General features: G+C 40.0%; 1 protein-coding gene across 7 annotated transcripts in view; it reads left to right on the forward strand.

The window, feature by feature from the left end:
- The window catches only part of DMD (dystrophin), a 1,922,593-nt gene that overhangs the window by 475,837 nt on the left and 1,431,637 nt on the right, over positions 1 to 15,119 (forward strand). For all 7 annotated transcript variants that reach the window (XM_019529123.1, XM_019529125.1, XM_019529122.1 and 4 more), the window contains one exon: positions 6,936 to 7,054. In XM_019529123.1, coding sequence (XP_019384668.1) covers positions 6,936 to 7,054 — 119 coding nt within the window. The remainder of the gene's footprint in view (positions 1 to 6,935; positions 7,055 to 15,119) is intronic.

The following is a 15,119-nucleotide window of genomic DNA, read 5'->3' on the forward strand; positions in this document are numbered from 1 at the left end:
CCCCAACAATCTTTTCTATAGTGCACAACAACTTGTTTGTCCCAGTTGTGTATTAGCTTTTATCCACCCCACTGGATAGGAAATCTTAGTCTCTAGAATGGCACAAAGAGATGTTTTGCTGTGTTGGTTCTAGTAGACCCTGGCTCAAAATATTTTGTAACCCCAAATGGAGACTTAAGCTGATTAAAATACTTGGAATCCTTTTTTCTGCAAAAAGGTTATGTGTGTGTATATATATATATATATTCATTCAGTATATTCAGTGTTCATAATGGAAAATTTTTTTGAAAGCTTTATGAAAATCATGATCACAGTGATTCCCAGAATAAAGGTGTTTTGTAAATAAATAAATAAATATTTATTGTGTCATAGAACAGAATCATGCTGAGCGTGGTTTGATATCTGACTCAGTATATGAAAAACAGTCATTCTTTGAGGTCAATGAGGTGGGATCTTCATTCTGGACAGAATTTGCTCTTTTCCTCTGGGTGCTTTTGATTAACTAATTTTTTGTCTTCATTGTCTGATAAATGAGTATCACTCATTCGAATTAGGAACTGTCACTAAGTGACTTAGAATGAGATAAGTCCAAGTCACTTTTAACACTGAAAGTATCCAGAAATCAGTCATTATAAATCATGAAACAAACTAATGAAACTATTTCTCTATAAATATTACTTTATTTCATTTTGTTTTTGTGGCTGGGAATAAAGAGAGTTCTTCTATGGTATAGCCATTCTGACTTATTTTATTAAAATATTCAACATTTGGGTAACAAATTCATTTCATTCTGTTTTCCAGAACAGTTTTACTTTTTGAGACTATTATTAAGCAGAATCCATCAGCTCTTCAAGTTTAACTGCCATAAGCATGTTGGAGAATGAGGATTTTTTAAATTTTATTTTATGCCCTGTGTGGAAGAACCTTATAGATTACCCTGACCATATTCCCAGTGGATAAAGAAGCAAAACAGAAGTATAAACACATTTTGATGTTCTTTTTCCTCCTCTTCATGTTTTTAAACTGGATTTTTTCTTAGTTTCTATAGTCATTGTTTATTCCTACTATGTTTTTCTGATTTTTGAATGATTATTTTTTTTCATAGTGTTTGGTAAAGATCCTCCCTAAGATTTCCCCGCTCCCACAGCCCCCAGGGCACCAAAATATCTATCCCCTGATCACTTCTCTGCTGTGCTAATCAGCCTGTATGTAGTGGTGGTCCCTGCCTGCTCCTGGGATCCCTGCAGATCATGCTACCCCTACACGCAAAGTGCTGCCAAACATTTGCAGGGCCTGATGGGGGCTGTATTCCAGTTCGTCGGGATAGCACAGGTTGCAGGGAGTCCAGGAGCAGACAGGGAGGGTAATCCCCCAACTCCCCAGTGCTGCTGCCACTGCTTTTGGGTTAATTAAAGTGGCAGAGCAGCGATCTGGGGGTGGAAGGGCCAGTTGTGACATGGAAGGGGGATCCAGGAGTTGATGGGGGGGGTCAGTGGGGTGATTTGGGGGACAGAGGGAGTGATCCAAGTGTCATGCCCCCTTTCCTTCCTGGTCTATACTGTGGTTAGAGAACCAGTGAGCAAGGCAGACACGGGGCAGACTTGCAGCCCTTAGCCACACCCCTGCTTGCCAGCCCTCTTGCAGCAGGTCAGAGCAGTGCACATCAGTGTGTTAAATCTGAACATGTGACTGCTCACTAGCACTAGTTAATCTTAATGCAGACTGAGGCTGTAGTTACACAACAATAAACTTGTGCTAATGTTAAGAAATAGCAATTGGGCAGGCTGCCGGGCAGGTTCCCCTTCCCTGCCTTCTCCCCTGGGACAGTGGCACCAGCCACAGTTGAGCTAGGGAACATGTGGGAGGTGAGTTGTGAGTGCTGGGGAAGCAAGAGGAGCAGGGAGGGAAAAAGGGGGGAGAGCTCTGAGGCAGAGGTTGGGGCCCCAAGAGGTGGGGGTTAAGGGGACAGTTCTACTGGTGAGGAGGCAGCTTCAAGGGGCGGGGGTATAGCGGGTGAGCCCCAGTGGAAGGAGCAAGCCAGGAATGTGCGGGAAGGCATCCGTATGTTTAGGGCTCTGCCAGCTGCCCCTACTGCCACTCTAGGGGGAAGACAGAGTGTTCACCTGGGAGTGGATGGTTCATCTAGCATGCTGGAAGTCTTCTCAGAACTGGTCTTGGGCCTGTGGGATTAATATGCCTGCAACATAAGCTTCACTAAACCATTTAGGATATGTACAGATATTCAAAAAGCCTGTGGTGGAATCAATCTAAGTTACATAGTTTTCTTTAAGTTTTGTTGTGCCTAACTTCTGTTCTCTTATGAGTATAGACTACTTTTCTGATCATTTATACCAGTAAAATGTGTTGTTTGTACCTGGCCTTAGACGTCATCCTTGCTGGAAGAATATTCTCTGAGCCACTCAGAAGACCCTTAGCTCATGTTTTCCTTCCGTAATGTGTGGACCCCCTGTTCTAAGAACTTTTAACACATATATAAGATAACATATAACAATCCCTGAGCAGTCCCAAGAATTAGCACTCGCTAACTCTAATGTGTAAAATCTCAAGTAATCATGTCCATTGTTAGGGCTGTGTTTTTTTTCTGTAGAGGCTTGGAGTTTGTTGGATCCTTTGCAGCAGATAGTTCTCTGCTTCCAGCAAGGGGCCTGTTGGGAGACAAATATGGCTTTTCTGTACCTGGCCCAAGTTCCCCTCCAATGTAAATTAGATTAGATGGAGTTCTGCAGTAACATTTCCCACCCGCATGTAGTCTTCTGAAGCCCAAGCCATGGCTGGAGATACCTGGATCTCATTTCTGTCCAGCTTAATGTTCTGAATATACCTTTTCCTGGAAGTTGATAGGATTGGAAGTGTAGGTGGGTGTTGTCAACTGCGTCCCTGCTGACAATTGCATGCTTTTGGAAAGATATCAAGCAGAGAACTTGTGAGGATATTTTACCTTGCTTTGGACCAGTTGAACCTGTACCAGCTGAACCAGTAACAGGAACAGTAAATAGGTTTAAATCATTTTCCAATTACTTAAACCCGTTTATGTGTAATGTCTGTCCCTAGCCAAGGTGTGGATCAAAGTTGCTCCTTTATGCTTTTTATCTTCTACTGCCCCTTGAAGCTATAAATCCTTGTATTTTAATGTCTTAATACGTCAAATGTATCTGTTAATGGCATTGCTATTTTATTTTGTTTCCATAACATTATTTACCTCATACAAGCGCATTTTAAAACCTTATCCTGTAAAGACCCTGGGGATTGTTCTTGACAGCATCAGTCTCTGAACGTAGACCCATTAGATGTCAAAAAGACATCATACTGAAAAGCTGACATCTCAAACTGCCATTCAGATAGGCATATCATAGAGCTGGGGCCACTTACTTGTTTCCCAACAAAGCGAGAAACCTGAAAAACTAAGTGATTTTTTAAATGAGGAGAACCATTTTTTAAAGTCCCCCACCAGGTGTTTTGTTTTTGTTTGTTTTAGGTTTTAAGCTTTGTGTTTGTGAAAGACAATCCTGTTTTTTCAGGTCAAAATGGATGCCTCTATGTACAGTCTAATCAAATTAAAATTAAAAGGTCCCCTTTCTCTACTTCCATCCATTTTACTGTTGGTAATATAAAAAACCCTGTTTCTCCCAAGTTTCCCATCCAGTCAGTGGCCTATTAGAAAGTCTTATTACCACCTTGAGGTAGTATTCTCTCACGGTGTTTTTTTCTCATGTACAATACATGTCATTTGTTTTTTAAAATTGTTTGGTGGTAGATGCTGGCTGTATGGTTACAATCCAGCAGTTCAGCGTAAAAAACGTTAGACCCTGACTCCATGTGGCACCCAACAACTTGGGAGATGACAATCCAATTGCTCATGGATCCAGTTACTCAGGGAGAAAGCAGGGAGCAAACACCAACACACATTGCTTGCAACAGCTTTATTCAGAATGGAAACAACTTTGGGCAAAGGTCCCAAAAAAACAACAAACCTGGGACCTGTCATGAATGTTAGTTCTTTTCACATTTTATACACCTTTGTTCATGCCCATTAACATTTACTCCACCTTTGCCTCTCCTTTGTTCCACCTATCCCTCCTCCTATCTCAAGCTCTGCCTCTGTTTACTGTTTACTTCATTAGCATGGAATTGCCTATGCATTCCATTCATTTACTTGCCTTTTTGCTATGAGTGCATGCTCAAGACTGTGAACCTGGCTTCTCTTGGTCACTTGCCGTTTCTTGCTGATTTCAGCACCATCTCCAAGGTCTTGCTTCTGCTTTATCTCCTGATGATAGCTGGTGGGCAGCATCCTGTTCTTCTTTTACACAATGGGCTCTATACTTTACAACACTACTCCATTGTTAGAAAAATGCTTGCCTTAGCGTTTTGCAATGTTACTTTTAATATATCATTCTGCCTTGTGGTCAGCAGCTTTGCTGAGACACAGATTAAAGCCTTTTATTCAGCTGCAAATCCAGTGCTCCCCAAGATCCAAATACAGTCACCCTAACAGAAAACATTAAGTCCTATAATACAGCCTTGTTTTTTTCTGCACTTCTTGAGCATATATTGATCCATTAAGATACAAGTCTATCTGAAAGAGTAAAAAAATCAATGACCTTTTTGTTCTCCTCCTGTTTAAAAATGCCAATCCTTCTTGACAGAAAGAGACAGGATAGTAGAGTATGGGCAAATTCAGAATTATCACCTGGCATGAACAACTCAGAAGCTGGTTATAACTGAACATTCATGAGCTTACTTTGTGTCTATAATGACTTCCACACTGAAATGATATGACACTAGATCATCCTTTAAAAAAAACCCAAACAACAAAAGCTGTACAGAATTATTCTTTTTTTCTAGAACTTTCCCAGAAGCAACATTACTAATTAGGAAAGAGTACATTTCACTGTTTAAGAACCTACATGTGTATTAGGTAACAGTTGCATTTAAATTATGCTACTTAAAACAACACACACTTGAATAGATATACTTAAAACGTCATAACAAATTCTTTAAAAAAAAGTATTTTGGAAGAAAAATATCCTGCATTCTTTAGTTTTAATCTTTATTTTCCTGATGCTGAAAGCCTTACCCATGTGATTCATCTTTTACAACACAATAATGTCATTTATTTTTAATACAAGGCCTTCAAGAAGTTCAGAGACTCTTGTGGTGGCTATAGATGTATGAGTAAGTTAAATGGCAACATCTTGATACAGTACCAATATTGTTGTAATCATCAAGTCTTTTTTGTTAAACTTTTGTAAGGCATCAAAGCTGAAATCTTATATTTTGAAAGAGAGACAATGGTAAGAAGTCATTAATTCTGTGTTTCACAGGTACTGACTCTGTGGGTGCTCCAGGGCTCAAGCACCCACTTAAAAAAATTAGTAGGTGTTCAGCACCCATGAAGTAATGCTTGCAGATGTTAAGAAAAAAGCAAAAATGCATTTTACCGGAACAAGCACTGTGTTACTTCAACTGGGCTCTGCAGTGTCTGTGAAGATCAGGTACTTCAGCAGAGCTTTCTGGCACTTTTAACTAAGGCTGGTTCAATCAATTAGCAATTAGTTATTACATAAAAGTGCCAAAAAGGCCCACCTGAAGCGCCCAATCTTTATAGATGCTGCAGAGATGGGTTGAAGTAATGTGCAGCCTCTTTTGGCCATGCACGGGTTAAAAGTAAAACACCATTTTGAGATGGGACATTATGTCTGCAGAAAAAGAACAAAGTTGGTGCCTATTTTGTGTTTTCTTAAAGGTTGTATTGATTGTCAAACCAGTTATATTGGGATGTAAATACCACAATTAAAAGCACATTCAAAATATGAAGCGTGCATGTGCCTGTAAAATGAGATTTTATTTTAGCAAAACAGCTTAACAATTTTTAAGGTGATCCCTTTTGTGTCTTAGGAATAGACACAGAGTTTTACATGCCACATTCTTTGTGCTTAGTCTCCTTGCCTTTCCTGTAGATGTTAGTGTCTTTCTGGTCCTGGAGGGAATGTCACTGTCTTTGCTCCTAATTGACAGTTTAAAACTTCTGCCTATGGAAGTCAAACACAGCAGAGAAATGTACAATGCAGTTACTAAGAAATAATGTAATTATGACTATGAAAATTGCTTCTTTCTCCCCAGAACAAATCCAAGTGCAAGGGAACAGTGTAACTGGGAAAACTAATACGTGAATAGCATATCATTCTTATGGTCTCCTGAGACCATTTCAGTGTATTACAAGATGCTGATAAAATACAAGCCATTTCTGTGGATTCTAATTTGGAGATGTACATTTCAAAGTTATATGTCATACATTATCATAACCTTTTAATATGGGTAGATAACATACTTGTTTTATTCCCATGTAAAGTCATATATTAGAACTCAGTCAGAACAGTTTTTGTATCCAAAAACGCATAAGTAGTTGTTCCAATAAAATATATTACCAAAAAAATAATCCTTGGGTTTACAATAATGTCAGTGCTTTCCCCAAGATGGTATGCATATTGATTAAACTCCAGTATTCGTGATTACATTTTCAGAGTGCCTTATAACAAATTCAGATTTCCTTATGGGTAACTCTTACCTGAAATGTCAAGTATCATAAATTACTAAAATTATTTATATTGCAAATAGTAACACAGATAATACAATGTTCCAGTTTGTATATCCAATTTGTAATTCCACCATGATGGTTCTGTTTATGAAAAATTTAAATTGTATTTTAGTGCTTCACCAATATCAGTTAAATTCCTTGGCTGGACTTAGAACTTTTTATTCATCTGAGAAATACGCATTTTTACATAAAATGTATTATCTGCTGTTTTGGATGGAAATGATCTAGAATTAAATCAAATGACTGGGTGGACACGGGTTGTTTGATTGCTCTTTTTTATCAGTAACATCATCATTCTTTTCTTTCTTTTTTTTAGACCAGATCTGTTTGATTGGAACAGTTTGGCTTCCCAACAGTCAGTGATACAACGATTAGACCATGCATTCAATGTAGCTAAACGGCACTTGGGTATTGAGAAACTCCTTGATCCTGAAGGTTAGTGCAAATCATGTACTATTTTCAAGATGGAAAATCAATGTTTCATGCATTTGAGTAAAAAGAATGTATCTGATGTCTATGCTAAATGATTTAGCATTTTGAAAGATTGAGAATAAATGGAATATATTACTGCAGTTTACCTATCTTTAAAGGTTGATTTATTTCCATTAGTATAGCATAATGAGTCAATGTATTCAGATTTCAGGCCAACATTTTACCATATGAACACTGAATTTGGCATCTAAATAGGGTTTGGGGATTTTTTTCTCTTTCTTCTAAGTCCGTATTACTTATAAAGGGCTCTTAGGTATTCATCACCTCTGAAAATCTGGCTAAGTATGTATTCAAACTGCAAGGATTCATATTTTAACATATTGTGTAAGTAGCTATAATATAATTTTATTTGAAATGTATGGGGTTTGAAATAGGAAGGTGTGGGTGTGTCTTGAGTTAATTGTGGTTCAGACATTTTGTATTGCAATCACATAGTCATAAAAGTAAACTGCCATAAATATTAGTATTTTGTTTAGCATGTGCCAGTTGTAATTGACCTGAAGATATTTTGCCAATTACACATAGATCAGTTTTGGTCTAACTCAGTAGGATTTCGATATTGACTTTACAGTTAGTGCTGACCATTTCTGAAAATACTATCTTTCATTCATAAAAACACATGCATTTTTGTAAGTTAATATGACTTGGAAGGACCTCAATGCGCACAGCATTCCCCAGGTCTTTGCACTGCATGGTGTGCTTCTTAAATTTGTCCAACTTTCTTTATCATAAGAAAAATAAAGAATCATGCTGGTAGACAGCCTTGAAAGCATGCTCTAAGTGTGCTTGCAATACTTTAATAGCTATGTTATTTCTCATTCCGTCTATTAAACCAGTAAGAAGACTATTCTTTCTGGTTCTTAGATTTGTCAAGTTATCTCCTCATACACTCAGGAGTTGCTATCCTGGCTGTATTGAAGTAGATTCAAATCTTCCATTGACATAAATGCCTTATTTACTTGAATAGACGATGAACCTTATTACAAAATAACATCCCCCTAACCCCCCCATAATTAGATTCTATATATGGGTAATTTATAAATATGTTATAATTTTCCAGGTATAGAATATAATTATTGGAGGTTTGCCTTGAATTTGTCCCCCCTTCCATTGCTACACCATGGAACATAAAACTGGGGGTCAGGTAGCCATTTTCCTTTTTGCTTCCCCCTGTTGGGTCTAGAGTTAGGATCCAGATACCTTGTCCTGGGGGTGGGGAAGGGAGGGGGGAAACCCACCTCCTACCCCCAGACTGACCACAACCTTTCCATTTGATAATAGGCAAATTTATTGATACACTGTGATAACAGAAAAGAAGCAATACAAAGAATCAAGCAATTCTATATATCTGCCAAATCCTAGGGCTGTCATCAAAGTACATCTGACCAGGTTGCAGTCTTCATTCTGAGGCTCTTTCTTAGGTGTCATATGTCAGTATATCAGCAGTCTGGAGGTGAGATGCCAGGGCCCGTACACCCCCTCCAGTGGGATGGATGAGACAGGCTGGTAGTATGCCCTCTGTCCATGGTGGCCTCAGGGACCCTTCTGGGGGCTGGGAATGGGAACAGGAAGAAAATGGGATGGGTCCCTTTGTTAGTCTCAAGTTTCTGCTTTTGTATTCTCCTCTCCTGATGATACTTGATGACTCTTGAGCTGTGCTATCACTGGTTGGTTGCCTCTCTGTGATCACACTGTCTACAGACTGTGTTGTCAACATATCACATGCATGCATACTAATTTGGTCTTTATGAGCCTTCTCCTAATTTGCTTTGTTGCCCCAAAAATGGGACTCAGGGCCCTCCTGCTTTGGGGCCTTGTTAGCTGGTACCACTTTTATCTCATGTTATAGGCAGTATCGTACATACTCTGAATTTTCCCAGACTGTTTTATAGACTGTGTGTGTATCCATTGGCCTTGCTGTGTTAGACAGCCTGTCTGCCTTGAAGGCCGTGATCTTGTGTGACTGTGAGACCCAAGCTCTTAGAAATCAATTAATTCATGCTGCCCATCTAAACCATTTTAATACATATCTCTATACCTATAAGCTAATTCCCCCCAAATAAACCTTTAAATACCATTGCTAAGCAAACACCCCTCAACCATTTCCCTTGGCAGCCCCTTCCTCCTCGCCTTACTTAGACCCTGCTCTCCCTGAGCAAATGGAAATGAGGAGCAAATATGAAAACAAGAACCTTGAAATTAAATATAGCTGTAGCAATGTCCATATAGTAGCCATACACTTCATGTAGAATTGATACGTGTTACCTTTTTGTGAAACTGCTACAAGTTTTAGCACAGATAACATACTTTTAAGCAGCACTTTTTCACCTGCTTATAAGTAGTACAAACAATGCATGATATTAGTACAAAGCCAAAGATTGCTGATATACCTCATAGTTCATTCGACTAGGCCCCACCAGAGTCAAAAGCATTTCAAGACATGGTGACCCCACAGTTTGGCACACCTCAATATGTGTGTGTACTTCAGATATTCCTCACAAAGGACCCATGTGCTAATTAGCCCCCACTCATGACTGAAACTGAGTATTCTTGTTATGAGTTCTGGTCTGCTCCAAAAATATATATGCAAATGAAGAGCAGCACAACCTGGTCTGGTTTCACCTCATGGTGGGCTGGGACACTAATTATGTGAGCAAGCTGAGAGAGGGGGAAAGAGAAGGATCCTGGGTGAATTGTTTGGGTCCCCATTTGGTGATGTTTGCCAGGCATTTAAGTAGAGATGCACCAATACATAAGTCTAGATGGTATTGGCACCGATAAAAGGAAAATTAACATTATCGACAATTGGCTTTTTTTGGCTGATGTGGCCAATAATGTCGCTGATAAGTGCCGCTTACATGGGCACAGCTGCAAGACGCACATGGCCAGGAGTGGAGCTTGGCAGCTTGGAGAGCAGAGTCCAGCTGATAAGTCTGCTGCAGGGAAGGGAAGTGGCCTCCACGGTGAAGAAGAAAGTGGGGTTGGGGCAGGGGCAGGTGCTGCACAGCCAGTGTGGGGAGGGTGCAGGGTGGATCTGCAAGTAGCTCATTCCGGGGGACAGGGATAGTGGGCAGCTCCCACTGCTGTGCACACCCCCAGGGGAGGCATGCGGGGCATGTGCCCCAGATCTGCTCATGGAGCAAGAGTGAGCTGCTGCTGCCAGGGGCTGCACCAGGCTCTTCCTAGTGATGGGGGCTGGGCCCAGGCTGTGCTCAGGGTGAGTGGGATGGAGGGCTCTGGGAAGGGTACAGCCTCCCCCAAATTTGCTATAGACCCACCCCCAAACCCTCCCTCCCAGCACTGCTGCTGCCCACCCAGTGCCACCACTGAGTGCAGTCCTGGCTTAAGCTATGCTCTGGAAAGAGTCCAGTGCTGCCCCCAGACCCAGCCTGCAGCAGCAGCCTGCTTTTACCCCACATGCAGAGCTGGGAGCATTTGAACCCCGTGCTTCCCCCAGAGGTGTGTGCAGCAGTGGGGGCTGGCTCCTCCACAATCCCCAGATGAGCTGCTCATGGCTTCATCCCAAGTTCTGTCCTGCCCTGGCTGTGCAGCACCTGCCCAAGCCCCAGCCCAATTCCTTCCCTCACTGTGGAGGCCTTCATCTGTCCTCGCTGCCCCCATGCTCCTTCACTCCTCCCCACCCTATTTGAACAGACTTACCAGCTGGATGTTGATCTCCAAAATGCCAATACTGCATATTGGCAATTGGATTGCTGTCAGCAGATATGGCTCATTAATAATTGGCCATCAGTACTGGTCTAAAAAATCTTTATTGGTGTAATCCTACATTTAAGACTGCTGAAGAAACACAAATCATTGGAAATGGGGAAGCAAGTCAGAGCTCATCTGTGGGACTGAAGAGGAAGTTGAAATGTATTCAGTGTTATGGCTTACCATGACTTGAAAAAGAGTTAGTGGTGAGGGGCCTGCACTTAAGGTTGGGCACTGTTATATGTCTTTTTCAGATGGGTTCTATTAATCCATTCTTGTGGTATGTTCCCATCAACTTGCTTGCTCAGTGTGGGCCATATGTTTTACAGTCATGCTCAGTGTTGGCTGCATTTAATGAACTTTGTAGTTGGTATCCACTGCTGTGAATATGTTGATTTTGGCAGCAGTTTAATGATAGGTAATATATTTAGTGAGATTTCTTTGTAGGGTTATAAAATGAGGAGGGTCATGCCAATTGGGGAGAAAAAACTTTATCTTGTCTTTGAGTAAATATGATAAACCTAGGATTTCATCCAATGCCTGAAACAGATCAAGATATAGCCTTATTAACCCTTTTCATATTTCACTTATAACTGGTTGAACTTTGAAGACAAAACTTGAGCTTTTTTTCTAGGCAAGCAAATTGTTTTGAATGGGCTCTGTTTTTCTTCAGACATTTATTTATAGTCATTGCATATATTTTGAATCAGTTATAGATGCTGATTGTTTTTTAAAATGAAAATTATGCAAGTTTTGGAATTTATAATCAATATAAATATCAATAAATAATATGAACCCACACATAATGAAATAACTCAATACTTTTAATTACAATCCAGTTTCTGAATGCTTGACTAACACCAATATAAACATTTTATTTTTACCTTTGTGCTTGTTGTCAATCCTGAGTAACTCAGAACAAAAAAAATCTGTTTCTCGAGAATAATGACCAGCTTGCTGCTGATTTATGTCTAGAGCTGTCACTACATCAGTATGTGAGAAATACTATTAGATTGTGTATCCACTACTTTTCTTAGCACATTTACATATGCTTAGTGCTCTTCAATAAGTCGAAACTCAAAAACACATACTACAAAAAGTAAAAAGTTAGCCATATATTACAGATAAGTATAAGTGTGTTATGGGGGTATGCAGTGTAAAAATAGGAAGGGAAAGGACCAGACTGAGATGCAGCTAACAAGGGAAATCAAAAAGAATTCCACAGTGTTAGGGGTAACAGGAAGATCTAGTTTCTTACAAAATGTGGAAAACATTCTAATATTGGACGATGTTTATAAGGTTAAAATGTCTTTTTTTTTTTAACTTCACTCTTCATGAATAAGGTAAATGTTAAATGATAAGTGTACTTCGCAGCAAGGATATGGGAGGAGATATGCAGCCTAGATTAGGGAAAGAACAAGTTGGAGCTGACTTGAAGGACCTGGATATTTTCAAGTTGGCTCCAACTTCTCCTCCAAGAGAAGGTTTAGACTGGACATTAGAAAAAAGTTCTTCACGGTCAGGGTTGCCAGGATTTGGAATGGGCTTCCAGGGGAGGTGGTGTTTGCCCCATCCTTGGGAGTCTTCAAGAGCAGACTGGAGAGCTACCTGGCTGGGATCACATGATCCCAGGTTTGGTGACCTTTTCTTGCCTGCTAGGGGCAGAGGGTCAGACTAGATGGCCCACTGAGGTGTCTCCAACCCTAGACTCTATGAATCTGTGAACATTATGGATCTTGTTATCAAAGAACCTATATCTAATTACGTATAGGACAACAGGCTGATTGGGAATGGTCAACATGGATATGTCAAGATAAAATCATGCTTGACCAAACTGATTTCATCCAATGACAAGGTGATAGGCCTTTCGAACTAGGGGAGAGGAGTGTCTATGAAATATGTCAATTTTTGCAAGGCATTTGACACGCTGTCCTCTGACATTCTCATTAGTAAAAGAAAGGAATACAGTAGACCAATGGTTCTCAACCATTTTGGATTCAAGATGCCGTGTGTTAGACTCAAACCAGTCCTCTGAAAATCCCTCTTAGTGTTCACTTGATTTTGACTACAGAAAAGCAATGGAGCAATTCTTCTGTGGTAGAAGAATTAGGGAGATCACAACAAACAGAAAGTTTTTGACGCTATGGTTTCCTGTTTGAAATATCAAAATTTTCCTGCGAATCATGTGTAGGCCTTTATACATCTAAGCATACTAATATTCCATATATAACACGCTTGAAAGGAGATGATAGCATCCAGGTGCTGCAGTACCCATGTCAAGAATGACTGGTCTAGGTGAAAGTGTCGTAGGGTGGATTCGTTAAATTATTGTATTCCTTGTATTATTGTATTCTGTGAATAGTTATTGATGGCTTAATGTCTAATTAGGGGAGATTTTCAGTGAGTCTGTCCTGGTTCCACTACTATTTAATATCTTCAGTAATAACTTGAAGAATGACATTGAGTATACAGTTTATACATTTATTCTACAGCTGGAGGGTAGGATTAGGACTGAGAATGACCTTGATAACCTCAAGAAATGGTCCAAAATTACTCAAATGAAATTCAGTCATAACAAGTGCTAAGTTCTGGATGGAACAATCACGTATACGAAGACAGACTGAGAAATGACAGGCTAGGCTGCAGTACTGCAGAAAAGGACAAGGGTGTTATAATGGACCGTGTAGAATCTTGTGACTTCTGATGTGGAAAAAACTCTTTATCATTATCTATAGAAACTTGTATGTAAAGAGGTAACAGTAAATTATATAATGAGGCAGCAGTTTTTGCTGCTGCATTTGCAAGCCTGGCGTATTCCGGTTCTGCTCCCAAAAATTCCTCTGGTCTCACCCAGATTATTTCCTGGGATGCCACACTTCCTGGATACTCTGTGGCTCCAGAAGGACTTACTCCTATGTTCCCAGCTATACCCTAAATGTAAGCATGCATTTGTTGCAAAAGACCAATAGGAAATTTGGCTGTATAAATAAGCATTCTTCTCCTTTCTTCAGTCCTGGCGATGCTTTACATGGAACACCATGTCAACTTTTGGGCACCTTGCTTCAAGAGCAGGATATAAATCTAAATAATACTTCTAATAATAATTAATTATACAGATGTGCGCAAATAGGCAGAAGTCCAGAGGAGTGCAACTAAAATTATTGGAATTTTTGGGAATATGACTTGTGAGGAAAGGCTGGAAGAACTGGGTTTTGCATAGCCTACAGCAAGGTTGCCCAAGTGGCAGCCCACAGACTATGTTTTAGCAAACTGTCTGTAGTGACTCTCAGATCTCTTTCCTCTTTCCTGGTTGGTGACAGCTAATGTAGAGCTCATCATAAGGTAGGTACAGTGCAGGTTACACGGATCCTTAGGCTTACTTCTTTCCAACCTGAATACTCACCATTTATACTCACTCTTTGATTTTTATCTTTAAGCAAATTTCTAATCCACAAATTAAACATTCCCTGTACTCCCATGACCACTTAACTTTGTTAAAAGCCTCCAATGGAGGACCTTTGTCAAAAGTTTGTGAAAGTCCAGGTATACTGTGTCATCTGGATTGCATTGATCCACCTGCTTATTGACACCTGCCAAGACCTCTATTAGGTTGGTAAGACAAGGTTTCCCTTTGACACTGCTGTGTTGATTCCTCCACAGCAAGCCATACCCATCCATGTAATGGACATTTCTTTTTATTATTATTATTGTTTCTACCAGTTTTTCAGTAACAGAAGTTAGGCTCACTGGTCTTTAGTTCCCTTTTTCCTCTAGAGCCTTTAAAAAACATGGGAATCTCATTGGCAACCCTCCAGTTCTCTGGTACCAAGGCTGTTCTTTGTTATAGGTTGCATACTACAGTCAGGAGTTCAGCAATTTCAAATCTGAGCTCCTTCAGGACCCTAGGGTGAATGTCATCAGGTCCTGGTGACGTGCTACTTCTTAGTTTATCAATTTCCTCTTCAAGTTTATCTATTGAAATCTCAGTTTGGGTCAGCTCCACTGACTTGTCTCTAGGGAGGAGTTGATCTGGTGGAAGAATTTCCCTAATATCTTCCACAGTGAAAACCCTAATCATCCAAAGGTCCAGCTGATTCCTTGGCATGTCTTCAGCTTCTAATGTACATAGAGAAATTGTTATTGTTACCTTTTTTTTCTGTAGCAAATTGATCCTCAGATTCTCTTTTTTGTTGTCTTATTACAGTTTGACATTTGCCTTACCAGTGTTTATGCCCTTTTTATTTCATTATTTAGGATCCCACTTGACTTCCACTTTTGAAAAGAATCCGTTTTTTTC

The sequence above is a fragment of the Crocodylus porosus genome, unplaced genomic scaffold (assembly GCF_001723895.1).
Source record: "Crocodylus porosus isolate Cpor-Errol unplaced genomic scaffold, CroPor_comp1, whole genome shotgun sequence".
NCBI classification, from domain to species: domain Eukaryota; kingdom Metazoa; phylum Chordata; order Crocodylia; family Crocodylidae; genus Crocodylus; species Crocodylus porosus.